This window comes from Brassica napus, chromosome C5 (assembly GCF_020379485.1).
Source record: "Brassica napus cultivar Da-Ae chromosome C5, Da-Ae, whole genome shotgun sequence".
Taxonomy (NCBI): domain Eukaryota; kingdom Viridiplantae; phylum Streptophyta; class Magnoliopsida; order Brassicales; family Brassicaceae; genus Brassica; species Brassica napus.
The window spans coordinates 9,242,501-9,269,145 of record NC_063448.1 but is presented as its reverse complement, the minus strand read 5'-3'; the positions used below and the strand labels follow the sequence as shown (position 1 = coordinate 9,269,145).

The 26,645-nt window shown below is 36.3% G+C and overlaps 5 protein-coding genes across 7 annotated transcripts; 3 read left to right on the top strand and 2 right to left on the bottom strand.

Moving 5' to 3' along the window:
• Nucleotides 1–7,169: 7,169 nt before the first annotated feature.
• LOC106447271 lies at nt 7,170–10,827 on the top strand. 3 transcript variants are annotated; one of them, XM_048758212.1, is made up of 11 exons: nt 7,171–7,847; nt 8,121–8,173; nt 8,510–8,597; nt 8,690–8,788; nt 9,039–9,166; nt 9,332–9,453; nt 9,490–10,079; nt 10,260–10,341; nt 10,453–10,518; nt 10,615–10,694; nt 10,779–10,827. In XM_048758212.1, the coding sequence occupies exons 1-6, from the start codon at nt 7,269–7,271 to the stop codon at nt 9,369–9,371; spliced, it is 987 nt and encodes a 328-aa protein (XP_048614169.1). In that variant the 5' UTR covers nt 7,171–7,268; the 3' UTR covers nt 9,372–9,453; nt 9,490–10,079; nt 10,260–10,341; nt 10,453–10,518; nt 10,615–10,694; nt 10,779–10,827. The 3 variants fall into 3 exon arrangements, with proteins under 3 accessions (XP_048614170.1, XP_048614169.1, XP_048614168.1); XM_048758211.1 differs by having other exon boundaries at nt 7,172–7,847; nt 9,332–9,462; nt 9,499–10,079; XM_048758213.1 differs by lacking the exons at nt 9,332–9,453; nt 9,490–10,079; nt 10,260–10,341; ... (1 more) ...; nt 10,615–10,694; nt 10,779–10,827 and having other exon boundaries at nt 7,170–7,847; nt 9,034–9,071.
• LOC106447268 (glyoxylate/succinic semialdehyde reductase 2, chloroplastic) lies at nt 9,858–12,275 on the top strand. Its single transcript, XM_013889161.3, has 12 exons — nt 9,858–10,079; nt 10,260–10,341; nt 10,453–10,518; nt 10,615–10,690; nt 10,779–10,834; nt 10,930–11,014; nt 11,097–11,157; nt 11,333–11,385; nt 11,469–11,539; nt 11,602–11,674; nt 11,754–11,858; nt 11,940–12,275. The coding sequence occupies exons 1-12, from the start codon at nt 9,941–9,943 to the stop codon at nt 12,102–12,104; spliced, it is 1,032 nt and encodes a 343-aa protein (XP_013744615.2). The 5' UTR covers nt 9,858–9,940; the 3' UTR covers nt 12,105–12,275.
• Nucleotides 12,276–12,355: 80 nt separating this feature from the next.
• Nucleotides 12,356–14,349, top strand: LOC106447269 (heterogeneous nuclear ribonucleoprotein 1-like). The gene is made up of 6 exons (XM_013889162.3): nt 12,356–12,752; nt 12,834–12,874; nt 13,033–13,199; nt 13,273–13,381; nt 13,450–13,619; nt 13,714–14,349. Exons 1-6 carry the CDS (start codon nt 12,550–12,552, stop codon nt 14,137–14,139), a joined length of 1,116 nt encoding a protein of 371 aa, XP_013744616.2. The 5' UTR covers nt 12,356–12,549; the 3' UTR covers nt 14,140–14,349.
• LOC106447265 (putative pentatricopeptide repeat-containing protein At1g17630) lies at nt 14,350–20,473 on the bottom strand. Its single transcript, XM_048758210.1, has one exon. It carries the CDS (start codon nt 16,977–16,979, stop codon nt 14,775–14,777), a length of 2,205 nt encoding a protein of 734 aa, XP_048614167.1. The 5' UTR covers nt 16,980–20,473; the 3' UTR covers nt 14,350–14,774.
• Nucleotides 20,474–20,687: 214 nt separating this feature from the next.
• On the bottom strand, nt 20,688–21,786 carry LOC106447264 (NDR1/HIN1-like protein 13). Its single transcript, XM_013889157.3, has one exon. The coding sequence runs from the start codon at nt 21,638–21,640 to the stop codon at nt 20,864–20,866; it is 777 nt and encodes a 258-aa protein (XP_013744611.1). The 5' UTR covers nt 21,641–21,786; the 3' UTR covers nt 20,688–20,863.
• Between the last annotated feature and the right edge of the window lie 4,859 nt (nt 21,787–26,645).

The following is a 26,645-nucleotide window of genomic DNA, read 5'->3' as shown; positions in this document are numbered from 1 at the left end:
AAAATGTAGATATTCAATGTTAAAATGATCTACAAAGAACTTTTAAGAAACACATATAAACATGAAAAGTCTATTTGTTATTCTTGTATCTAAGCCTTAACTTGAAAATTTTCATTAAGAAACCGATAAACTTCTACAATATTTATATCTTAATACCACATAGATTTAGAAAATACTATTTACTGATCCAACAAAATCATCATGATTTCAAAAAGGTAGATCAATAATTTATCAATTTAGTTGATTTTATTTAATTATTGTGTTACTTTAATATAATAAATGTTAGTGTTTTATAAGAACTCTCCCAAAAATTCAAAAAAATATTATAAATGAGAAGCGTCATATTAACATAAATCAGCATATATTTATTACAATATCTAATTTCTGAATATTCATTTTAAAGAAGTAAAGCACGTAAATACATATATATATATAATAACAATTACCAACATAGAAATAGTAATTGTTTAAAAATTATAAACTAATGCTTCTAATATTGTGTCTTAAATAGTAAATGTTATCTATCTATAAAGCAAAAAAAAATTGAAATTTGTTCAAAAAGTGGTTGAAACAAAATATCATGTGAAAAAGTAAGAAAAAGAAACTAAAAAAAGGATGGAGAGGCAATTGTATACAATATGTGTTCTGATAAAAATATAACCGGAACATTAAGGTTTATATATATATATATTTTTTTTTTTTTGAATACTTTTTAAGTCATATTTTTTTATAAAATGAGTCCCCGCGCGATATCGCACGAGTTCCTTACCTAGTTTACGATAAAGAAAACTACTCACTAGTTACATTACAAGAATATCATCCAACATTAGATCAGCTTTTTTGTTTATGTCGACATACAAACTTGAAAACATAAAAACTGAAATATCAGATACCGGTACAAGTAAGTATAACTAATAAATCATTATAATATTAATGTATTATTAGTATTTTATCATAAATCGTCTATCTATTTTTATTGCCATATAAAATTAAACAAAACTGAAGCTAATTTTGATAGATACCCTATACATTATTTGAGAATTGATTTTGCCACATATCCTCTCTACAATCATTTTCACAAAAATAATATGACACTAGGTGTTTTTCCCGCGACGCGGGCTTAAACATTTTCATAAATTTTTGAAAAGTTCTTTGTACACTATATTAATTATACTAAAATAAATCTTAAAATAAATTAATATTATAATTTTAATTATACAATTAAAAAAAATTATTTGATTAATATTTAATTATATAATTTATGTTTTTAACTTTTTACTAAAATACTTTTTCAGACAACAATACAATATATATAGAAATTATCATTTTTTTAATTATATTTTTAGATTTTGGATAATTCAATATTCTATTTTTAATTATATAATTAAGAATTTTATTTGATTAATATTTAGTTATATAATTTATGTTTTTAACTTTTTACTAAAAAGACTTTTTCAGATAACAATACAATATATACATAAATTATCTCTTTTTAAATTATATTTTCAGATTTTGGATAATTCTTACTATTACTAATTTTAATCAATTATTTAATCAAATAAATTAAAATTTCGTTTTTATTTTTAATTTAGTTATACATTTTATTCATTAAGGGTATAAACGATATTAACCACTCTAACTTTTAACGTGAGAGCTCAATTCCAAAAAATTACTTCGCAAATAATAGTATAGATAGATACTAAAATTGATAACATGGCTTATAACTTAATATAACATGGAAAATTACATTTAATGTTAATTTATATATTTTGGTAAACTTTTTAAAATATGGTAATAACTTATATTTTACATTTAATATCGATTTATATTTTTGAATTTATTTTAGAATATGGTAATATCATTAAAATAAATATATTCAAATATGGCATTACAAATTTCGAAATATCATTTAATTATATATTTTTAAATTATATAATTTTATTACTAAAATTTTCAAAAATGTATACAATTTTTTTAGAAAATTATAAAAATTTAATCGTAAAATCATTAGTTTATTATATATCTACAAATTTTATAAATATTGTTTAATTTTAATTTTTGATAATTATTCAAATTTTTACAAATTTATTTAATATATTTAATTAAAATAAATGGATAAAAAAATCTATCTAAGATTATAATATATATATATATAAAAATATGTTTGCCTCCCTCCTGTGCTGCCACCTAGGATCCAGGTCAGAAAGTCGCTGCTTGAGGAAATGACACGTGTCCTTTTCATCAAAACGCACAGCTTCATTTAACTTAGAATACAATTGATCTGGGCTTTGTGTATGGGCTTACGCAAGCCCTAAACCGTAGTCTTCTCTCCTCTCCCTTCGTCCAATCCAATCTCCCTCCGCTTCCGCCGTCTTCCTCCTCCACCTCCCAGAAAGTGACGCCAGTTTCAGCCCCTCCGTCGCTTCCGCCGGCAGGTAACTTCGGCAGCTTGAAGGTTCGAGGACGATCGGGGGGAGCGGGTTCGGGTCTCAGCCGCACACGTTGACGGAGCCGGTGTGGGATACGGTGAAGAGGGATTTGTCGATGATCATGAGTAATCTGAAGCTGGTGGTATTTCCAAATCCGAATAGGGAGAATCTTGGGAAGGCGTTTAGGGATTGGGATCTGTGGGGACCGTTTTTCTTCAAGCCAGCCGAATTGTCCTCGAGAACCTTGGTATCAAGCCAGCCAAATCGCCCTCGAGGTCCAAACCCTGCTTTTTCAGAAAATTTCCTCTGTTAAATATCTCTCATACTCTTTGATAATGGCTTCTTTCGCAGATTCATCTATCTGAATTGAAGGCTGGACAGTGCAGGTAGCGTGTTGAGGCAAGGCTTTTGCGTTTCTGGGAATCCTGAAAGGTTAAGAAGCACTGCTGATAGTTTTGTACAATCACTTGAGGTTTCACATTTTGGTGACAAAGGTCTATACTTTTTTGGATTTGGTTCTTGAATTGTTTATATTTAATGTTTTTCTCACATAGGAAGTGATTTGAGGGAGAAAGGGATGAGAATTCTCCTCAAGAAGGTATGGTCTGTGGTGGAGCTTTGTCGTACGGAAGTTTCGATCTACAAGGTTCCATGAGAGTTCATCATCACAACCCCAATTCCAGACCGCTTGGAAGTCTTCCCTTTACCGTGGGTACAACTCAAACATGTAATCACAACATGCCATTGATTGAGCAACATAAAGGAGAAAGAGAGAATAACTCAGTGAGTTATGATCATGAACCAAGTTTTAGTGAGGAAGGTGGTGATGGTCACAACGAATCCATCAGCTAAAAAGTCTCCATGGCAGTGATGAAGTTGACTGATAAGATGTTGAAGTTTCTGATAACCGACGTGCCTTATATAGGTGATGATTTGAGTATGGATGGTGGTAGTAGAAGAAAGTTTGCGGCTTTACAGAGAAAGAGCAAATGGAAATTTGTTTCTGAAGTTCTGTTTGAGAGAGGTTATCATGTCTCGCCTCAGCAGTGTGAGGATAAGTTTAATGATTTGAATAAGCGGTTTAACAAGCTTAATGACAATCGATTGAATCTGCATCATGACCTTGCTCTGCAGCATTCGGTAAAGCTAGCGTTTAGAAACATAGATGATCAAGAGAATGATGATTTTAGGAATCATCAACTTGAAAGACGCACAAATAGAAAAAATAGACAACATTCAATATCTGATTTGTTTATTGTTTTGGGCCTTTTGGCTCATCAGACCCGAACATTATCTCATCTTTGGCAATCAAGAATTTACTTTGCAACAATAGTAATCAGATTAACACAGATCGGGTTCTCTCCATTTTTCTCATCAATAATGAATGTTCTTATTTTGTCTGCTTTTGGGTTTGCTGATGTACATATGGTTGAAATTTTTTACAAAGCTTTAAAATTTAAACGATTCTCAAAAGTCTCTCTGTACTTGGATTTAAGAGTGTTGCTCGCATTCAAAACATCAAAAAAAAAAATCATGTTTCTTTTTTACTTATCTTTCGACGTGCCAATCTTACTAATCTTGAACCCTTTTATTTGCAATACCACTCAAATCTCTTTCCTTTCAAATACTAATTGAAGTCCAAACAAAATAAATGGAATTTGAGAAAAGAGATTTATCCTTAAGATTATTTTTCAAAAACTTTATGCAAGTAAATATCCATTCAGGTTCTCAATCAATACAAATACCACCAACGCCAAATATATTTTTATCAAGTGCACAAAAACTATAATATTTTTAAAATTACAATAGATACATTAGTTAAATGAAAATATTATTTTTAAAAATATTTGGATGCATATATATATATATATATATATATATTAAGAGAAATGTATAAAATGAAATAAAAGTAACAATGACTTGAAGAAAAAAATGTATAAGACTGAAAATATTTATGATTTGTGGTCTAAGATATATTCAATTTATTGTCCTAATCAAGGTAGAATAAACTTTGGATAATATTTTTTATAAAATATATATACATGAAAATATTTTAATGGTAGAGTATATTTATAATTTCCAATAATCCGCCAAGTAAAGAAAAAGAAAACATGCATGTATATGAAAAAAGAAACATGCATGTATATAACCATGAAAAAAGAAAACTACTTTAAATAACTTAATCAAAAACAACAAACACATTCAACTAAACGCAGCAATTGCTAAACGCAATGAACATCACAACCTCAATGAAAATCCCAAGACATGACGTATAGTTTTGTACTAACAACTTACCAACCAATTTAATTTACACAGATAGTTCATTTCAACAGTAATCAAAGCAAGCAAAAAGCCCTAATCAAAGCAAATATCCCGCGCGAAGCGCGGATCGGCCCTAGTTTTAAATATATACATGCATATTCTTAAATATAATTTAAAATAAACAAAATTATTTTTATCTTAATTTTTATGTTTAAATCAAATTTAAATTAAAATATTGATAATAAAAAGAAAATTTACAATATAATTTTATTTTTAAATATAATTTATATTTATCTGTTAAACAAATATTTTAAATTTTTTTACTGCACATTGTGCAGGAAAACATCTAGTCCCCTAGACTATATTTGCGAAGTGATTTTGCCACATGTCCTTTTTACAATCAATTTCATAAAACAAATATGACAAGACTATTGAAATTGATGACATGTCTTATAACTTAATATGACATGGACCATTGCTTTTAATGTTAATATATATTTTTGGTAAACTTTTTAAAATATGGAAATAACTCATATATTACATTTAATGTCAATTTATATTTTTGGAAATTTTTTTAGAATATGGAAATAACTCATAAATCATCATTAAAATAAATATATTAAAATATGGCATTATAAATTTCAAAAAATAATTTAATTAAATATTTTTAAATTATACAATTTTATTACTAAAATTTTCAAAAATGCATACAATTTTTTTAGAAAATGATAAAAATTTAATCGTAAAATCATTATTTTCTTATATATCTACAAATTTTATAAATATTGTTTAATTTTAATTTTTGGTAATTATGCAACTTTTACAAATTTATTTAATATATTTCATTAAAATAAATAGATAGAAAAATCTATCTAAGATTATAATTTCAAATATATACATGTATATTCTTAAATATAATTTTTATGTTTAATTAAATCAAATTTATATTAAAATATTGATACGAAAAAGAAAATTTACAATATTAATAAAGTTTTATTTTAAAATATAATTTATATCTATTCTATTAAAAGAGAATCACTCTGAAAAAATCTACTTATACAAAGTTGTTAGACCCTTTCACTAGACTATTAATATTTTGGTCTTTATCTTAAATTTATACTAACAATATATTACCATATATTTCTTTAACAATGATCTAATCAATTTAATAGGTGATATAACTAGATTTCCTAAATTTTCTAAGATTTGCTTTAAATAAAATATTTTAAATTTTTGTGACATGAATCAAAGCGATATGTGATACTTATATATTTGCCGATCATATCTACAATATAGCCTAAAAGATAATTAGCTATATATTAATTAATAATAAATAATACTCATTTCTTTCATGTAAACAAAACATTGTGAGATTCATGAGTGGACTATCATTATTTAAACAAATGACATATAGACTATGCAATCAGAAAATATTTACTTACGGTTTTAACAATTTATGGTTTCATATAGTTTTGACTGGTAAAGCTAAAAATACACATATCAGACCTACTGAATACACAAGTTTAACAATATTGATTTTTATATTTGTATATAGTCCATGGAGTTTATATTAAAATGATTTACAGTTATATATTTGTCAACCTTAGAGCAGTGTCCCTAAATGTGTATATATGTAGAAGGATAATCCTAAACTCTAAATCCCGAAAATAATAAATACATATACTGGTGTATAAAATATATGGTCAGTGAAATTGTGTCTACTTTAATATATTTACAAAATGGTTCAACTAATTCCCCTTAATAAAATGGTTCAAACAATATAGGTTCGTTAATACTTCACATCTACGCAAGGTGCAAAACCGCTATAACAATCACAAATGTTTTCATCTGTTCAATGATATTTTATCCAAAAATAAAAATATGACTTTTACCTGAATTATTTAAGATTATGCTTAAAGCGAGAACCAAACCAGAACCGAATTGAACTCAAGATTTTAACAGGTTTTTAAAATTGGTATCTAAAACAAACTAAAAACCAAAACAACTAAACTGAAACCAAACTCAAACTTATAAATAACTAAATAGTTCCTATATTTCTTGAATAAAAAAATCAAAAATCAAAAATCGAATCGAAACCGAACTAAAACTTTAAAAAGATCTGAATCGAAACCGAACGCGTAGCTTTAAACATATTAGTGAAATAACAAACAATAAGTTTATCAATAAAAAAAAGGATCAAAATCTAGTTTATCTGTTAAAAAATATTTTAATTTTTTTTAATGCACATGGTGTAGGAAGATACCTAGTATATTTATAAATGTAGAGTTTTATCATTTAATATTAATAAATTATAACTTTGGCAGAAAAATATATTAATAAATTATAAACAAATAATGTAGTAAAAAAATCTTGGTCAGTGAAGATTAAAAACACAACTATAATCTGATAGTATCGGTAAATTCACAACCAAATTAATGCAACAATTAAACTGAAGTCCAAAATGATTTCAAGAACTTGCCATAAAAATATCCTAAGATACTAAAAGAATAAAAAGTCCCGTCGTCGCTTTCTCTTTTATCTCTTTCCCTTCCCCTCTGTGATGTACGAAGCACGTTAATGGCGGCTCCGCATTTCACACAAATCGAAACCACAGCATCTTCACTAAACCCTCTCATGTACTCCTTCCTCTTCTCATGTCTCCTATCTCTCTCCCTCTTCTCATTCATCTCCGCTACCTACTTCCTCCTCAAAGCCTCCCGCCGCAGAGCTGCTATCTCCAACCACAAACTCTCATCCGAATCCGAAACCAAACTCGAACCATCGGAGATTTCTGAATCAGCCCATTACCAAACCGGTGAAGATGACGAGACCCGTTGTGCAAAATCGCGTCTTTACGAGTTACTGCTCTGCGATAAGAAGTCGGAGGAAGAGTCTGATTGGGATGGGGATGAAGGAGTGTCTGCTAAGAAGAAGAAGAGGAAGAGGAGAGGTAAGAAGAAGAAGAAGTCGGAGGTAAGAGGAGGTGGGAATGATGAATCCGGCGGCGATGGGTTGGTTCCGAAGCTGGAAACTAAACCGGAGTTTGTTTGCTTGTATCCTTTTACCTCGTCGAGCAGTGCAACGCAGAGGAAGATCAAGCAGCAGTACGATCATCTTGTCAAATGCAATAGTGCTAAAGGATTGACCTTAGCTCAGGTTAGCTTCTAAAGGTTATAACTTTATAGGATTTGAACCTTAGATCAAAGTCTGATGCATTAATGTCTGCTAAGACTCTGAATTTCCCTAAAGCAATAGGCTTTTTGTGCATGTTGAACCTCTGTGGCCTTTAGCTTGATGGTGGTGTTAGTTCAATATCATATACTACTTGAGTTGATAAACAACATGATCAGCTTGCTTCCTTATGATCTACGATTTCGAACCTTTGTTGAGTTTGGATTGATGATCCTTTGGGTTCCTTCGCTTATGCAGGTTGGGGAGTTTGCTAACTGTTTGATAGAAGCCAAAAATGAATTACAGAACAAGTAAGTTAACGCTTCCATTAGAGGTTATCATCATCATATGTTCATTTCTGATCCTTGTACTTTGTTCTTCCTACATTTTGAGGAAACCAGATTGTTTCTTGTACGATCAAAATATGTTAACTAAGTGTCCACTTTGGGGAAGATGTTATAGATGTTCATATGCTGTTGACAACTCAAGACTTGGATTTCTGGATTCATAACAAATGTAGCTGCTTTGTTTTCTGTTGCTTAATCCTAAAGTTTACATCTGATGGTGACATTTTAGTTTTTCATGTGCCTCCAAACCATTTTCTTCCCCAGTGACGCTAATTTGAGCCTGATTATTTTATATTGTAGGTCGGAGGTAATCAAGCGTAAGTATTCAATAACAAAAGCTCTTCTCTTCAAGGCTGATAGGTCTTCCTTTGACCGCCTTCGTCAACAGGTGAATATTAGCTTCATCAGCTCTTTGCCTGATTCTTTTTTTTTTGTCTTTAAGTTGCTTTTAGGCAGAAAGTAATGTTTGTGTCTCAACAGATTTACAAGCTGGAGATGGAACAAAAAAGAGTACAAGAAGATGCGCTTGTATATAACTGGCTCCAACAACAACTAAAACTTTCACCTGCGTACAAAAAGGTAAAGCCAAACTCGATCTCTTGTTACTAGTCATTTATGCAGCTGTCAATGGATTCTGTGATCTCTGTAGATTGTGTCCGAAACTTCAAGATCTTATAATTGATGTTGTCTAATAGACCAGTAGAGTCTTCTCTGTGCTAACTTTTTGTATTGGAATCTGTTAGCACAATTCAAACTTTCCTTAGTATTCTGGTTTCTTTTTTCTGCTTAACTATAGCTAAAGCCATGAGTACTCTTTCTGATAGTGTAGGTTCTTGAGATAAGCGCTTCCATGGAACTCAAAGACAAAACAAGTACAGAGTTAGACAGTCAAGATGATGAAGTTTCAGACATCTCCTTCGAAGAGCTATTAGAACAGGAGAAGAAAGACTCCTTTTGGTTAGTAACTCTCTCTCTCTCAAGCTTATTAGTAAATCTAAATTACTTGCTCATCAGCCTTTCAGAGTAAGGCGAATAAAATCGTATTCAGGACTGTTATCATAAATCCAGAAGCTTGGGGTTTTGTTCTTTGATCATCTTGTTTTCTCCGGTGTTGGTTTTCAGGCATAAAAATGGAAGATTACGAACTTGCAGCAGGACATGAATTGGTGACTGAAATTGTTGGTGATCTGCCGTGAGCTCAGCCGGAGAACCAAATCCTTTTTAAGTGCTTTGTATAGAGAGAAAGAGAGAGAGAGAGAGAGAGAGAGAGAGAGAGAGAGAGAGAGAGAGAGAGTTAAACAGACATAAAAATAGTTTCCTCCATAGGCATATACGTTGGTTTCTTTTTCCCTGGGATACATTAGTAGTACATTACCCGGTTATCAATTAGATTTTTCGGTTCGGTTCTGTTTGAGTTACATAAATACGGTTTATGATATACCAGATTGTAGTGATTGGCTGTTAAATCAATTAACCAACCGATAAAATAACAGACTGTAATCAACCAACCTATAAATCATTTGAGAATCGAGATGGCGTGTCTTTTGTTTGGTCTTGTTGTCCTGTCGAACACTTCGTGTTTCTTTGTCATTTTGTTCCTCGGTAAATATGATAAATAATGAGATATTTACGCCTCGAAATGTGAGCCAAGTTTATAACTTTACAAACACACTTGGCCATTGCCTTGGCTTCCGTTATCTTTTGCGTTCTTCTTCTGCTCCTGCAAGAGCCATGGCTTTTTGCTCGATCTTCTGCCCTCGTATCCCTGTTCGATTCAGACCCAAACCCATTTCTCCTTTCCTCTCAAAGCCTTTGTTTCCCCTCTCTTATAGAGTTTGCTCTTCCCTGCAACCTACTCCCTCTACCAAAGGTAATTTCTTTTCTTGTTTTGGTTTATGCCTTCACATGGTACTCAATTGCCACAAGTCTTGCTGTTTCTCAGAACCATGAGTTGTGTTACCAATGCTAAGAAAGATGTTTGGATAACAATCTCGAATTTCCCCTTCTGGTTAGTCTTGTGTCTGAAGAATGGCCTGTTTGTATATGACAGATGAACTTGGAAGTGTAAGCATTGGGTTTCTGGGTATGGGAATCATGGGTTCTCCTATGGCACAAAACCTCCTCAAAGCTGGGTAACACTTTCTTTGCTATACCTTGAATATAGGAACAGTTTTTAGACTTTAGAGAGAAATGTTACGGGTAACAATACAATTCTCATCAATTTTCTGCTTTGATCTTTTAAGGTGTGATGTGACTGTGTGGAATCGAACTAAGAGCAAATGTGATCCTCTCGTCGGTTTAGGAGCAAAGTAAGAATCTCAATGCTTTTTTTTTTATAAAGAATGATGTGATTTATCTCCAGGTGAGGTTTTAAAGCTTATGTATATATGCAAAACCTCTTGCAGATACAAGTCTTCTCCTGAAGAAGTGACTGCAACTTGCGATCTCACATTTGCAATGCTAGCAGATCCTGAAAGTGCAGTGCGTATGTTTCACTTTTGTTTGTTTGTTTTGTTCATCTTCTTCCACTCCATTTAAAAGACAGAAACTATGTTATGCTTTTTGTCAGATCGATGTTGCCTGTGGAAAGAATGGAGCCGTATCTGGAATTAGTTCAGGAAAAGGGTACCTACCACCTTCTACTACTCCTTCGTTAGATTTACCACCTCTACTACACTTGCTATAATAAAAAAAATGGGACTTGCCTTGCTATAATGCAGGTATGTTGATGTCTCAACTGTTGATGCTGCCTCATCGATGTTAATCAGCAAGCAAATAAAGGATACCGGAGCATTGTTTTTAGAGGTAAAGACATCTTTTTAAAAATCTCTGTTTGGAATCATTGAGAAAACTTTTAGCAAATGGGACCGGTATTGATTATTCACAGGCACCAGTTTCCGGTTCCAAAAAGCCTGCCGAAGATGGTCAGCTAATATTCCTCACTGCAGGTTAGTAACAGCTTATTCCTCACTGAGCTTGTATCATCTATATGCTTACATCATTTTATACATTTTCAGATTACATTTCCTTTGCGTTCTGGTTGTCCATGTTAGTCTTGTCTATGCCTTGTAACATGACTAAATGAAATGATATTTAAGACTACCTGGCGCTTAACAATTTCAGGTGACAAGCTACTCTACGGAAAAGCTGCACCTTTCTTAGACATCATGGGAAAGGTATTCTCTTTTTTGCTTGTGCTTTGCTTTCAGTTCCTCTTTCTTGTGTAAATAAACTACTAGTTTGCATTATATGATTTCAGTCAAGATTCTACTTGGGAGATGTTGGTAATGGAGCAGCAATGAAACTTGTTGTCAACATGATCATGGGAAGGTATATGATTTCACCATCCAAGGATTCAAATATCAGACTCTCAGTCTCATTCATTCTTGCAGTATGATGGCATCATTCGCCGAGGGAATACTTCTAAGCCAGAAAGTAGGACTTGATCCAAATGTACTAGTCGAGGTAAGTCAAAAACACCATCCTCTCAACAGCAAATTTCCCTCTCTAATTTTGCTATTAACATGAGGAAAAACCACTGCAGGTTGTTTCACAAGGAGCTATCAATGCGCCAATGTACTCGCTTAAAGGTCCTTCAATGATCAAGTCAGTGTACCCTACGGCTTTTCCATTGAAGCACCAGCAGAAGGTTTGTACTTTGTAAAGTAGTGTTATCTCATTCTTGAGAACTCTCACAAAGACTCACCATTTGTTTATGCATGTGATATAGGATATGAGACTCGCACTGGGACTAGCTGAGTCCGTGTCTCAGTCTACTCCAATTGCAGCAGCAGCAAACGAGCTTTACAAAGTTGCCAGGTCTTACGGTTTGAGCGATGAAGACTTCTCTGCGGTTATTGAAGCACTGAAAGCTGCAAGATCTCAACAAAGCTAAGCTGCTTAAAAGATTTGTTCTTTCATTTGCAGTTGTACCGGAACTAAAGAGAGTTTTTCTTTGTTGTAGTATGTAAAGATGTCAACTTTACTGTTAAAAGCGTCAACACAAAATTCAACCTTTGATCTCCTGATGTGTTGACTAAAAAGCTATAAAGAATTGTTTGACCAACGTTGACCACATTAGAAACGTTGTCGTTTTCGTATATTCCGATGATTAAGTTGATAACGCCGAATCAAAAATAATAATTTTGTTCAAAAGAAAAACTTCTCGTCTGGGCTTGAAGTTCAAAACTTTGAACGTTTTTGATGCCATCGGAACTCTAGATTCTAAGAATCTGAATCGTAGAAAAAAAAAATATTTACTTGTTATTGTTTGGGTTTCATCGGGAGAAGGAGAAAGTTTAGGTTTTTGTGTGTGTTTTGATTCACATCTGCAGTGATCGATGGATTATAACTCAGGTCGTGGTTATGGTGATGACTCTTACCATCGTCACCAACAAGACGAACAGCTACCACCGTCTGATTATGTAGTGGAGACTGTTGATGATCGGAGTAACGGTGGTGCTGCAGCTGTAGATACTGGTGGGATGCAGATGAAGCAATCTAGTGTCCATCGTCACTCTTCTTCGTCCATGTGTTCTCCTGGGTTAGTGTTATCTTAGGGTTTATACTTTTTTTTTGTTTTGTTCATGTCTTAGGATTTTGATGGAAAGTGTTGTTGTGTTAGGAAACTATTCGTTGGTGGAGTTTCTTGGGAAACAACTGAAGGTAAACATGTTTCTGTTGTGTCTTTTTCATTGTCTGAATTGAGCTTAACATGAATGATTTGTCTTAAATTCTTATCACGTTGGAAGACTCAAAAGGTCTCTCTTGTTCTGTTGGTTTATTTTTTTTCTTTGCGTTTTGATTCCACTTTTGATATCCAGAAAATTTTGGGAAGTACTTTGAGAAGTTTGGAGAAGTTGTAGACTCTGTGATCATGAGAGATAGAATGACTGGAAAGCCAAGGGGGTTTGGGTTTGTGACTTTTGCTGATTCAGGTGTTGCAGAGAAAGTTTTGGAGGAAGAAGAGCATGTAATAGATGACCGGAAGGTAGTTATCACCTAAAGTTTCTCATTTCATAACTTGTTGGATGATTTAGTTAATTCCGCCATTTATATATTAGGTTGACCTGAAAAGGACAGTTCCTAGAGGAGACAGGGATACTGATACCAAAGCAGTATCAAAAACTAGGAAAATCTTTGTTGGTGGCCTTCCACCATTTTTGGAAGAAGGTAAGAGTTTCTATGGTCTGTATGTGGTTGTTTACTGTAGCTGTTAATGTGGCTTTTCGTATTTGTAGATGAGCTGAAGAAGTATTTCTGTGTATATGGTGACATAATTGAGCATCAGATCGTGTACGACCACCACACTGGAAGGTCAAGAGGGTTCGGTTTTGTAACTTTTCTCGCTGAAGATTCTGTGGACAGACTTTTCTCCGATGGTAAAGTCCATGAGCTCGGTGACAAACAGGTAACCTTCTCTTTTACCTCTTTTGTTTTCAAATTTAAGCTAAAGAACCGTAGTTACTAGTTAGTGATCGTAAGCATTGATGATGACTCAATAGGTCGATATAAAGAGGGCTGAACCAAAGAGAGCCGGGAGAGATAACAGCTTTCGCTCCTATGGTGCTACTGGCAAGTATGATCAGGAAGATTGTTATGGTGGGAATGCAAATGAAGATTACAATATGTATGGCGGTTATGGCGGTTATGGAGCCTACGCCGGGAACTCCATGGTTAATGCCGCCGCTGGATTTTATGGTTACGGTGGTGGGTATGGCTATGGTTATGGTTATGGCTATGGAGGCCAAATGTTTAACCCTGGCTATGGATCTGGCGGTTATAGCCATATGGGTGGCTATGGTGTTGCTGCGGCAGCTGCTTATGGAGGTGGGAAAGCTCATGGAGACGGCAACAGTGGCTCAAGTAGTGGCAGAGGAAATGGGAGCAATGGTATAGGGCCAGGTCGATACCATCCTTATCAGAAGTAAGAACTTCACGCTGTTGCAGAGACTTTGTAAAAAGACTTTTTTTTTGGTTTTAGTTTTTGAGGAACAGTTAAGACTTGCGAGATAGATTGGGATACTTGTAACCAATTCTTCACATTCAACTGCTGTGAGGGTGGGGGCTGCTTGATGCCAAGCATGTTTAATTACAAAAGGTGTTAAACGTTATAGTTGGTATTGAGATTATTTCATAAATTTGAAAGTAATGTACGAGTATGATTGAACTTAGAACTGTTATAGTACAATCTCAGAAAGATATCGTTATGCACACCATTATCTTTGACTTCGACGCTGATCTGTGTGACCATGAACCAATTGGTGGGTGTTCTAGAATTGTGTGCGATCTTCAGTGCTAGATTAAACGTTTCAAGGCTGAACTCAACTTGGTTCTGCAGCAGCTAGACATTTCTCGGTAGTACAGGACAGGCAATAGCGTTCTTTAGCTTTGCCTACGATCATCATTTAGCACATCAAAGATAACGCCGTGGATTATCAGAACCTGCAATACTCTTCACTTTTGAGACTAGTTTGATAAAGGTCTGTAGCATTGCTGATAAGTTCTGTAGATTTGGTTTTGTTTCTTCTGCATCTTCTCAGTCTGTGCGGGATATACTCATCTATTACGCTGTCCATAAGTCATGATCATCCTCGTAACGGTGTCCATCGTGTGTAGTAGGGCCTTTCTTCCACATATGACTTACCAAATCCTCAAGAACCGGGTAGACGCTCGCAAACTCGCTCTGTACTGATGATCCTGACGAGAATTTGTAGACTTTCTTCTTTAACTCAATCCAACTGCTTCCAGATAGTTTCTTAAGATCCTTTTTCTTCGCCAAAGCCCTAACCTTTGCAGAATCTTCCCATCTTCCGCTAGCAGAGTAAGTGTTAGACAGCAACATATAGCTTCCAGTCTTCTCCGGTTCAAGATCAAAAAGCTGTGATGCTATATTCTCTGCGATGTACATGTCTTTGTGCATCCGGCAAGAATTTAATAGAGCTCCTAACACACAGACGTTAGGCTCCATAGGCATGCTCTTCACAATCTCGCTAGCTTCTTTTAAAAATCCTACACGGCCAAGGAGGTCAACAATACATGCATAGTGCTCTTGTTGTGGCTCTATTCCAAATCTGTTGCTCATCGAACTGAAAATCTCGCGTCCCTTTTCAACAAGCCCTGCGTGACTACAAGCTGAAAGAACAGCTACCAAAGCAATTCCATCAGGATGTAACCCGGATTTTATCATTCTGTCGAACATACTCAGAGCTTTCTCACCAAACCCATGCATACCATAACCTTTGATCATCGAGTTCCATGAGATCAAATCCTTGTCCCTAATTGCTTCAAATACTTGATTCCCTTCACCGAGTGACCCACACTTGCTGTACATATTCACCAATGCATTCTGAACCAGAATGTTATCGCTCATCGAGGTTCTAATCACATGTCCATGGATCTCTTTCCCCAGATTCAAAGCTGGAAGCTCCGCACAGATGGATAGTATACAACAAATCGTCACCGAATTAGACAAAACTTTCGAAAACTGCATTCGCCGGAAATATTCAAGCGAATCATCTCCTCTTCCTTGCACGTTACACCCCTTGATAATCGAAGTCCAAGTAACTACATTAGCCTTGACGTTGCAAAAGCCATTCATCTCCTCCAACTCAGTAAACAACGAGAGCGCCTCATCGAGTTTGCCAGCATCCACGAACGAAGTTATCAAAGCATTCCAGCTCTCTATACCTTTGTTCCTTATCTTCCTAAACAACTGCTCAGCTTCTTTAACCCTCCCTTGCTTCCCGTACACGTACGTCAACGCGTTCTTCGATGGCAAATACTCTTCAAACCCGCCTTTTACAACAAACCCATGAACTTTCTCAGCATTACCGAACGCTCCCAACTCAGCGCACACGGAGAAGAAAACAGCAAGAGCTTCGCCACTAACTACATTCACACTCATCCTCATAACATCAAAATATTTGATCACATCTTCAAGCTTCCCACATTGAGAATGACAAGATAAAACCGAAGTCCAAGTCACTTCGTCCGGTACAAACTCTTCGCGTTGCATCCATTCAAAGACCCTAACAGCACTTCCACAATCATGCTCTCGAGAAAAACCTGCAATCATGACGTTCCACGATATTCGGTTTCTCACAGGCATTTCAACGAACAGCTTGAGTGCATCTCCCATCCTTCCCGCCTTTGGATACAGTGCAAGCAACTCGTTCACTACATGGAGATTCTCTAGCAAACCAATCTTAATCACATGACTATGCAAAGCCCTGCACAAACCAAAACGACTTGAGTAACGACAAGCTCGAAGGATCAAGGGTAAGATAAACCCGTCCCCTGTGAGACCTCGTTCACGCATTGCATCGTAGAGCTCAAGAGCGTTCTCGTGTTGTCCGTGAGAGACGTTGGATTTTAAAATCGAGTTCCATAAACGCAAATCCGAGTACAGAACAAGCGGAACAGTGTCGAACACGTTACGGGCATCGTTGAGGAGACCAAACCGGGTGTAAACCGAGACGATTTTCGCAGCTAGTGACCCGGAACGGTAGATTAAATCGGATAGAAGTACTTGGGCGTGAACTTGCTGGCATTGCTGAGCTGTCACGCTTGATTCAAGAACGTGGTCGAAGTAACGGAAGAGGGATTGGTGATCGTTATCAGTCGTAAGTGACCAGCATGAGGAAACCGAAACGATCCTCTGAGAAGAAGAGGTTGGTGTGTATGCACCCGGAGAGGTGTGGAAGCAACGATTGCGAAGACGCGGAGGGATTTCTTGAAGACGAAATCGCCAGAAAGAAGGGTGGACCATCAAGTCGAAGAGGGAAACCAAAGGAATTTTTTTTTGTAAAATTTAAAGTTGTGATGAGAACTTGCATGCTGGACACGTTAAAATTAGGCTAAATACCCCTCCATCGTTTGATAGATGCATGTTTTTGAAATAATTTTTTTTTTCTCAAAAGATATATTTTTGAATTTTTAATATATTCATTATTAACCAATAATGATTAATTGTAAACTCCAAAAAAAATAAATTAGTTGTGTTCCATTTTTTGAATTTTTATTGGTTTAAAATTATATAAAATATATAATCACAAAAAACTATACATTTATAACTAAAATTTAGTATGTGTGAAAATTCTAAAAATGAATTATTTTGAAAATTTTGAAACAAAGGGTCTATCTTATTACATCCTTCCATTAAGTAAAAGTGATTTTTTAGGTAAGTGAATTAAGCATAAGTCATAACCAAAACACAATTAAATAGCACGAGGAGTTTTATTATTAGCCAAGGCGTTTGTGAGTGACTGATAAAAGTCAAACTTGGACATCTAATAGCATGTGGTGGTCACATGTTTTTTCTCCAGTTCTGTGACAATTATCATTTTGATTCTACACACTTATTAACATTATAATTGTAGAAATAAGTTTTTTACTATCTGCCGCTTATATGAAAGTTCTCATTATCTTAGCCGTTTAAATATATAATTTTTGGTTGAAATTTGATATTTATTGATCAACAGCACATTTAACTCAATATAATACCTATATGGATATAATGGATTTTTACTTTTACGATATGGAAAAGGAATAAAATGCCAAAATGGCATATCCATCGTATGAGAGTGAGACTAATTTTGGAGAAAGAAAATAAAGATCATATGTTCTATTAGCGTATAAAGCTTACTGCAAAAAAAGTAACACCAATCTTCACTTCTATAAATGATTTGTTTTTAACATGTTGCATATTTCTCTTTGTGTAATAATTTGTATTTTGTTGCTTTGTATACAATTCTATAACTCCATTGGTACGTTGGTATATTAATAAAAATCTATTTAGACGTTAAAAAAATAATACCTATATGGAAGAATAAGAAAATATAGTTGTGTGGAAAACTGATATTTTTTGTTGTTGCCACCATGGATTTTATACTTTTACAACTAAAATAGTCTCATCTTTTTGTGTGGAGATATTCACTAAAATCTTATGAATAGAAATTTTAGGCTGGGTTTATAGTTTCTATAAACCTAAAATATTTACTAAAACATTGTCACTGGTCAATAAGATAAATTCTTCTCGCACTTTTATGTGCACTTTCGGATATTATATTCATAACTGATTAAACTAACCAACTTAAAATAAAAATTGGTTTTCTGAGTTGAAATAAGAGGATTTTGCAACTGCTTTATTTTTTATATATTATTTTGTGGAAAACAAACAAATTCCATCACATGTTAGTCGTCGTTTTACACCATAACACCTAATCTCCTTTTTGTTGTTGATAATTACATAAGACCTGCTTTTCAATCATGATTCATCGTAGCTTTGCTTGTGCTTGTTAAAGTTGAATCGAACATATTCACCGACACCTTCTAGACCTTATCAGTTACTTCGTGCCCACATTTTATTAATAAAAATACACCACCCAACAGACCTTGAGATTAATAATAGAAACCAATTATATGAATGTAAATTCATAGTGAAGCAATAGTTGATAGGTTCTTAATAAGGGTATGTTATGAGTATATTCTCTCATACACACATGGACCACATGGCTGGCTCAATTAATTGACAACAACTGAGAGTAGCCAGATTAAAGGTCTACTTAAGAGATTATGAGGAGGTTACATGAAAAAGACACATTTCGTTTTTTTTTTTACAGTAAAAAGATACATTATGGTTTTAACACACTTTACTTGTAAGGTTTCGTAGATTCGAGATCAAAATACCTATGTCTTATTTTTAGAAAGAAGCAATGATTAAACTAGTTATTTCCTTTTATGTTAATAAATTAAACGGTGCGTTTTGTTAGGATATGGTGGTTACAAAGTCGTGGATAGGAAATAATGGTTAGGCTTAGGACGCATTTTTATTGTTGTGGACGTGATTGTTGTGGTTAGGGTACAAAAGATACAAAGTTTCTAGCACATATAGTATGAATGTGATATAGTGAATATGTCAAATAACTTAATTTGGTAAGCATACATAATGTTTGATAATATAAAAGACATAGAAACCGCATATATTACAAAAGCATACATAATGTTTGGGAAGGTGATGTATGGACAGGCGTGATGTTTCCAAGTCAGTAACCACGAACTTCACATCCATAACCACACAACCTCATTTACAGTATCTATCGTCACCACAGTCTCCACCTCCGTATCCACTTTCGTATCCATCGCCTCTGTATCCATAACCACCATGGCCTCCACTCCGGTGTCAACCACCATCTCCACCTCCGTATCCCCCCTACTCTTCCGTCTTCCACCTCCACCGTATCCACCACCATCTCTTCATCTCGAGCAACCACCTTAGTATCCACCATCTTCATATCCATAACCACCTTCCTAAGTCACCATAATTAGTCTCGTCGGAACTCAGATCTCCTCAGTGACTCCACCACAATCCCAGATCTCCGCTCAAGCTTCAAAAGCTCACTGCTTTCAACTTCAGTCTCAATTCGAATCTTCTTGACGGATTAATTGCCTTAGTCACCGGAGCTAGATTTTGGAATTCGCTCTCCTCTGTGACTTCACTAAACTCTCCAAATCTCCTCCGTTCAAGTCCATAAAGCTTGAATCTGGTTCTAGTAATAGCCATGGTAGCTACAACCATCTTCTCCTCCACCACCAATTTCTTCCTATCTAAATCCTCACTGGCCTTTGTCCCTTCTGTCCCTGACCACCTCCTCTGTCAGCTCCACACAATCCACACCACCATCAACCACCTCACAAACCACCAGCAAGAAAAGTCCATTTCAACTGCTTCCAGCCTTCCATCGTCTCCTCCTCCGCGTCGTAAGATCTCTTCATCTACTCTAAGTTATCTTCATAGCTTATGCTTGACATAACGACCCTGACCTCTACAAGTACATGGACTACACTCCTTTATCTCTTTGCCCTTCTGATTTGGTTAAGCTCATCCTCCGTGGCTGCCACACACGCTATCGTTGCTTCTCGTGTACGCTGCGTAATTCTACAGACATGAAACCACGACAATTAGTTTCGGTGAGAGACATGTCCTGTGATGGAGGAGGAGCCTGAATCTTGGTGAAAGACAAAAAACCGGTGGATTTTTGGAATCTGAAATCGAGAAACGAATAAGAAGATAAATTGTTATGTTTTTCTCTTAACTTTTTCATTATTTTTTTTTTTTTAATTTGGTTTAGAAGAAACTAGAGATGGTCTAATACAAGGATAGTAAAACTTTTTCGCAGCTGAAAAGTGTGTCGAGTATTCAATGTGTCTTTGAGTGTAAATGATATGGTTAAATGTGTCTTTGGTTGTAATTTTCTCAGAGATTAATTGTCCAAAGTTATAGACTTATAGTAGTGGTCACCTCACTTGCATTATTACCACATTAATTAAGGATGGCGTTTTCTTCTCGCATTTCTCTTGTTCATGATCACCTCTCTTAATCAAATTCGAACAGTAACGATAGCTATATTCAACTGATTAAACTTGTTTTGTATAACAAATCAAACAATTTTCACAAAACAATAGAGAACAGTGAAGCTCAGACTGAACACAACAAATATATTATACCTCATTTACATAAACCAAAAAAAAAAAGTCTTACGGGAATCGAAGAGCTGTATATGAAATCAAATTAAGAAGAAACGAAAATTGAAACAATGGAAAGATGAAAAAAAAACTACGAACGTGAATTACATTTCCTTTTTTACCCAGCGGTTAAAAAGTGAATTTCCAGATCTTGATCCTAAGATCAACCTTACACTTAGCGGCGGAGGTAGCAGCCGTCGTCGCCTTCTTCCCGGACGGAGCCGCCGCTTTAATCCCTTCGCAAGTAACCCTAATCCCCGACTTAGGACTTTTCACAGACCCCATCTTCACCTTCACCTTCGTATCAAGCACAATCTTAATCGCCACCGCTTTCTTCGCCTTCAGCTCTCCCTTAAGCTTCCCCGCCGACAGCTCATCAAGATCTCCCGGGGGACTCCCGATCGTCGATTTCAGCAGAGTCGTGTTCTTCTTCCCGTGGACAAACGACGGGATCGAGCCTTTGCCGATGACGACGTCATCGTCTCCTGGAGAGGTTTTGTAGACCGTGATGTCGGTGACGTCGTAGTTGAACCCGACGTTTTTGTTCGGGTTCTTGGCGATGACGGAGAGGGATATGGCGGTGGTGAGGTGGTTGGCGGAGGTGAAGTTGAGAGAGGAGACTTTGAGGGAAGAGACGGTGAAGCTCGGTTGTCGAGGACGGTAGATTAGGTACACGACGGCGGACGCGGCGGCGGCGAGGAGGATCAGGAGGATGATCACGAAAGTCGTCCAGCAGCAGCAGCGGCAGCAGCATCCGCGGCTATGCGTGCGGCGGCGGGAGGCTGGTTGACGGTAAGCGGGGCGGTTTGCGTTGTAGAGCTGAGCTTTATTCGCCGGGAAAGTTGGGTTGGCGGTGGCTGCTGCGCCGGGAGGTTTCGACGCCGGGTAAACTCTGTCGTCTGTCATGTCGGAGATTCAAAGAGAAGAGAGAGAGAGATGAAAAGAGTGGTTGAAATGTAATGGCGTTTTAAATGGTTGTGGGAGAGTTACAGTGAAGCTTTTGAAGCTTTTTCTTCTAATGGCTGATTAGTTTAATAATGAAAGTGGTGGAGAATGAGAGAGTAAGCGATGGAAAAAGAGACGGAGACCGACAAAGAGAGTGACAGCTCAACGCGGGAAGATGGTGCTTACGCGCGTCGCATGAGCGCGTTCGTGTCACGCTTTTCAAGAGTAAGTAAACGGTGCTAAAAAGTCACGAGGGCTCCGGTTGTGTTATAAATCATATCGTGGATGTCCATAACCGGTTCAGCTCATAACTGGTCCAGTGTTAGAGAGAGAAAAAGTCGACCGTGAGGAGAGAGAGAAAGAGTCGACCGTGAGGAGAGAGAGAGAAAAAATCGGCATCTTGCCTTTTTTATTAGATTATGATTTGTACTCTTTCCATATTTGTATTTTATTTCTTCAGTCTTTCCATTATTCTATGACCGTGTAATTCCCTATATATAAAGGGCTTCTTATGTTTATGAATAATACAAAAACATAGATTATATTCTCTAGTTTTACAACACCATAGAATATAAATCCCTAAGCTAAAACAAACCGCCTAAAACCCTAATTCTAATCGGCGAACATCCTTACCGGCAACCATCCTAATCCCGATCGCGAAACCTTACATCCCGATCCTTGTTTGCAATCTGTTCCCGATCAGCTTCAGCTCAAGGCGTTCCTGATCCTAGCTCGGACGATCTCGGCTTGTTCAACCTCAGCTCGCAAACAAGACGATCTCAGACAGCTCGCGGACAGCTCACAACACGTTATCGCGACCCGATCAGCACGTTGGACAGCTCGCGTTCCCGATCTCAGCAATCAGACAGCTCGCGACAACATCAGCTCGCGTTCCGATCAGTTCTAGCTTGCGGTTCATCTCTTTGGTGGTCCATTCAACCCTACTTGAGGTTAAGGTAATTCGAAACCTTAAAGAGAACCCATAATCGAATTTGATTGTTTGATAAGAATCGAAACCATAAAAACTACAAACCCTAATAGTATGATCTAATGTTGAAATCAAAACCATAGGGTAATAGATCAAAACCCCAATGAGTAAATCGAAGCTCATAATCATAAGTTTGTTACCCCAAAGCCTAATCGAGATTGATTGTTTGATCAATTAAAATCGAAACCTTAATGGTTTTGAATCTCAAAACCCCAATGATCTAAGATCAAAATCGAAACCCTAATATCCATGATCCTAGCCGCATACATGCTTATTGCATGAATGCATGAAATCGATTTTATTTAAAACCCTAATATTAACACATTCGATTTTATAAACCCTAATTCGAAATCAAATTGATTGATTGAATGAATTAAAATCGAAACTCCAATCTAATGCTTTGAATCGAAATTGATTGTTTAAATGATTGTATGTTTGGATATAGTATGATAGCATTGATTAATTAAAACCGTATTGAATTTGATCACATAGTAATCGATTGCTAGGATTGATAATCTCATTCTTGAATTTGGTTGTTTGAATTTATAAAACCGATTGAATGATTTTCAAATTGAAGTCGTATTGATTGTTTGATCGAAACCCTAATGTCTTGAAATTAAAATCAAATACTATTTTGTTTGATTGATTAAAGCTGAATGCTTGAATTTAAATAAAAATCGCTTGCTAGGTTAAATGATTTATGCATTCTCATCTTGATAATGATCCGGCTAGTATTGATAGTTTTCATACATTCTCGAATGAACCCTAATTGTTGCATTGCTCGACTATTTAATTGCAATTACACATTGAACTCTTAGAAAACCGTTTGCTAAGATTGAAAACGAATGACCATTGTATTGATTGCATTGAAACCGTTTGCTAAGATTGTAGCCGTGCGGCTCGTTTGCATCATGCATGCATAATAGTATGAACTGATTGCATATAAAATCTGAATGCTAAGATTGAACATGCATGCATCATATACAAATGACCTATTTCCATCATACCTAGAATCCAGATTGCTTGAGCATATTGATTGCATTTGCTTGAACACTTTTAAATCTAAATTATGAAACATATGATTTCAGATGTCGAAAATCAACAACTTGGATTTTACTGCCTTAAGTCTCTTTGGAGATAATTACCTGCAACGGGCACTTGATGCTAAGATCATCTTAAAATCCAAGGGACTCGGTGAATGTATCACCGAGGGAAATAATGCAAGTGAGAAAGATAGATACAATGCGATATTAATTATACGCCATCATCTTATTGAGAGTCTCAAAGATCAGTATTTGACTATTGAGAATCCTCTAGACCTTTGGACAGAGTTGAAAACGAGATATGATCACCATAGAACGGTGTTATTACCAAAGGCTATGTATGATTGGAGGAATCTCATAATCCAGGACTTCAAGTCCGTGGACGAGTATAACTCGGCTCTGTTTAAAATAGTTTCAAAATTGAAACTGTCTGGTGATGATATAAAAGATAAGGATATGCTTGAGAAAACTTTTTCCACCTTCCACCAAGCAATGTGTTGTTACAACAACAGTACTGTGAGAAGGGTTTCACAACTTATGCTAATCTGATCTCCTGTCTCTTGCTCGCTGAGCAGAACAATGAACTGTTGATGAGAAACAGTGAATTGAGACCTCCTGGAACAAACCCATTACCTGAGGCACATGCGACCGTAGGGGCTAAGAAAGAGTCGAACCATGTCCAGAGTGATAGCCAACACAGCCGTGGTCGTGGAAAATGACATAGACGTGGTGGTCAAGACCGAAACTCGTTTGGTCGAGGCAAAGGCAACTCATATGGATGTGGCTCCTATGGAGGCCGTGGACATGGCCGAGGCCATGGTACATCTTTCAAGCCACAAAACTCGACCAAATCTGTGTGCCATAGATGTGGTATGGATAATCATTGGGCTAAGACATGTAGGACTCCCAAACATCTCGCTGACCTCTACCAAAAGAGTTTGAAAGGAAAGAATCCTGAAGCTCATATGACTTATCAAGATGGTGAAGATGATTTCAATCATGAACGAGACGATCTTATGGATTATGAAACTTCAGATTGTTTAAAAGAATAAAGTTGAATTCGACATCTATGTTTTAGTGTTCTTTTCTTTATGTTTTCTATGTTTTGATTGCTTTGAACTTATTTTATTAATGAATGAAAGTTTTTATATGAAGTCTCTAAAGTATCATTCCATGTATAGCCAGTCTCATAGAGGGCTACAGCCAGGCTAACATCATGTTGCCTAAGGGTACGCATCTAGAGATATCTGATGCATTGTATTCACCCAGCTCTAAGAGAAGCCTATTGAGCTTTAAAGACATTCGAATGAATGACTTTCATATTGAGACTAAGGGCGAAGGAAACAAAGAGTTCCTTCAGATCATAGAGATCGGCCAAGGCTATAAGAAAGTCCTAGAGTCTATACATGCGCTCTCTACTGGCCTTTTACCATGCTAAGGTCGGAATGATAGAGACCAATGCTGGTGAGTTCACGTCCCAAGCGTTTAATGATTACTGTATGTCCATGGGGGTAAGTGTGGAACACTTCGTGGCACATGTACCTACACAGAACGGCTTGGCCGAATCATTCATAAAACGAATTCAGCTAATAGCTAGACCATTGCTTATGAGGTCTAAGCTTCCGGACACAGCTTGGGGACACGCGGTCTTGCATGCGGCCGAACTGATTCGTATCAGACCGTATAGTGAACATAAATATTCCCCATCACAATTTCTTACGGGTCATGAGCCAGACATATCCCATCTTAAGACATTTAGCTGTGCCGTCTATGTACCAATTGCTCCACCACATAGAACAAAGATGGGACCTCAAAGGAGGATGGGGATATATGTTGGATATGATTCCCCCACGATTATAAAATGTTGAGATGAGGAAGCCATTATGTGAAAGAAAAGAGGAGTTGGGCAAGTAATGTGCAAAGGAAGAATGGTACGGCCTAAGTACGGACGGTACGGATCACCTCGACCATGAGAGCTTGAATAACCTTTAAAGTCAGTTTAAAGGTTGTGCAAAGTTAGGGCATGGTGTGTACGGATAGGGCATGACCGTACATCTGAGGGAACGTGAAAGAGAAGGAAGATGGACGAGCAGTGCCTTCATTAGACACAGAAGGTTTGGAACGGATCAGACCGTTTATGGATAAGGTTGGGACGCGCCTTATCCATCCAGCTCTTGGACAGGCTGTAAAGCCAGAAGCATGTGTGCTCTCCTGTCCGTTCATTTCAAAAGGAGACACTCCATTCAGCCTTGACTTCACATGCTTACACTAGTGCCATTTTCCTTTGCGCAAAAGCCCTAATGACTCTCCTATAAATATTGTAACCTCATCCATAATAAAGATTAGACAGTTCAGATTATTCTTAGCCTCCATGGCTTTTCTCTTAGTCTCTCGATCTCAGATTCTACTCTAAATCATCTCTAATACTTCTCTAATCTCTCCTAAACTCTCAGATTACTCTTTATACTCTAAAACTTATATGGTATCAGAGCCAGGTTCTTGAGAATCTGAGTTCTTTGCGTGGGCTAAAGACTAAAGCTTTGAAGGTTCCTTGGAGTCTCTAGCCTCAAGTCTTCCTTGGTTACGTTGTGGTTACAAGATTGAAGCTTTTGCGTGTGTGTTGTGAGTTCTTGACGTGTTGGTGCAGTCTAGTCTCAAGTTCAAAGTCTTCTACAAGTAGTTCAAGAACAAGTTGTTGAAGATGGATGGAGGGATAAGCATGCACATGAAGGTGGCAGTTACTTTCAAGGGGAGTAACTACTTGGTGTGGTCTCGGATGGTGAAAACCACAGTGGGAAGTAAGGTTTTGTGGAAGCATCTCACGGATGGTGAAGCTCCATAGCTCATTACTCAGGGAGAAGACTCGGAAGAGGTCTCAAATGAAACGGCCGTAGAGAAGTGGCAGCGAGAAGACATGCTTGTGATGTCAGTTCTT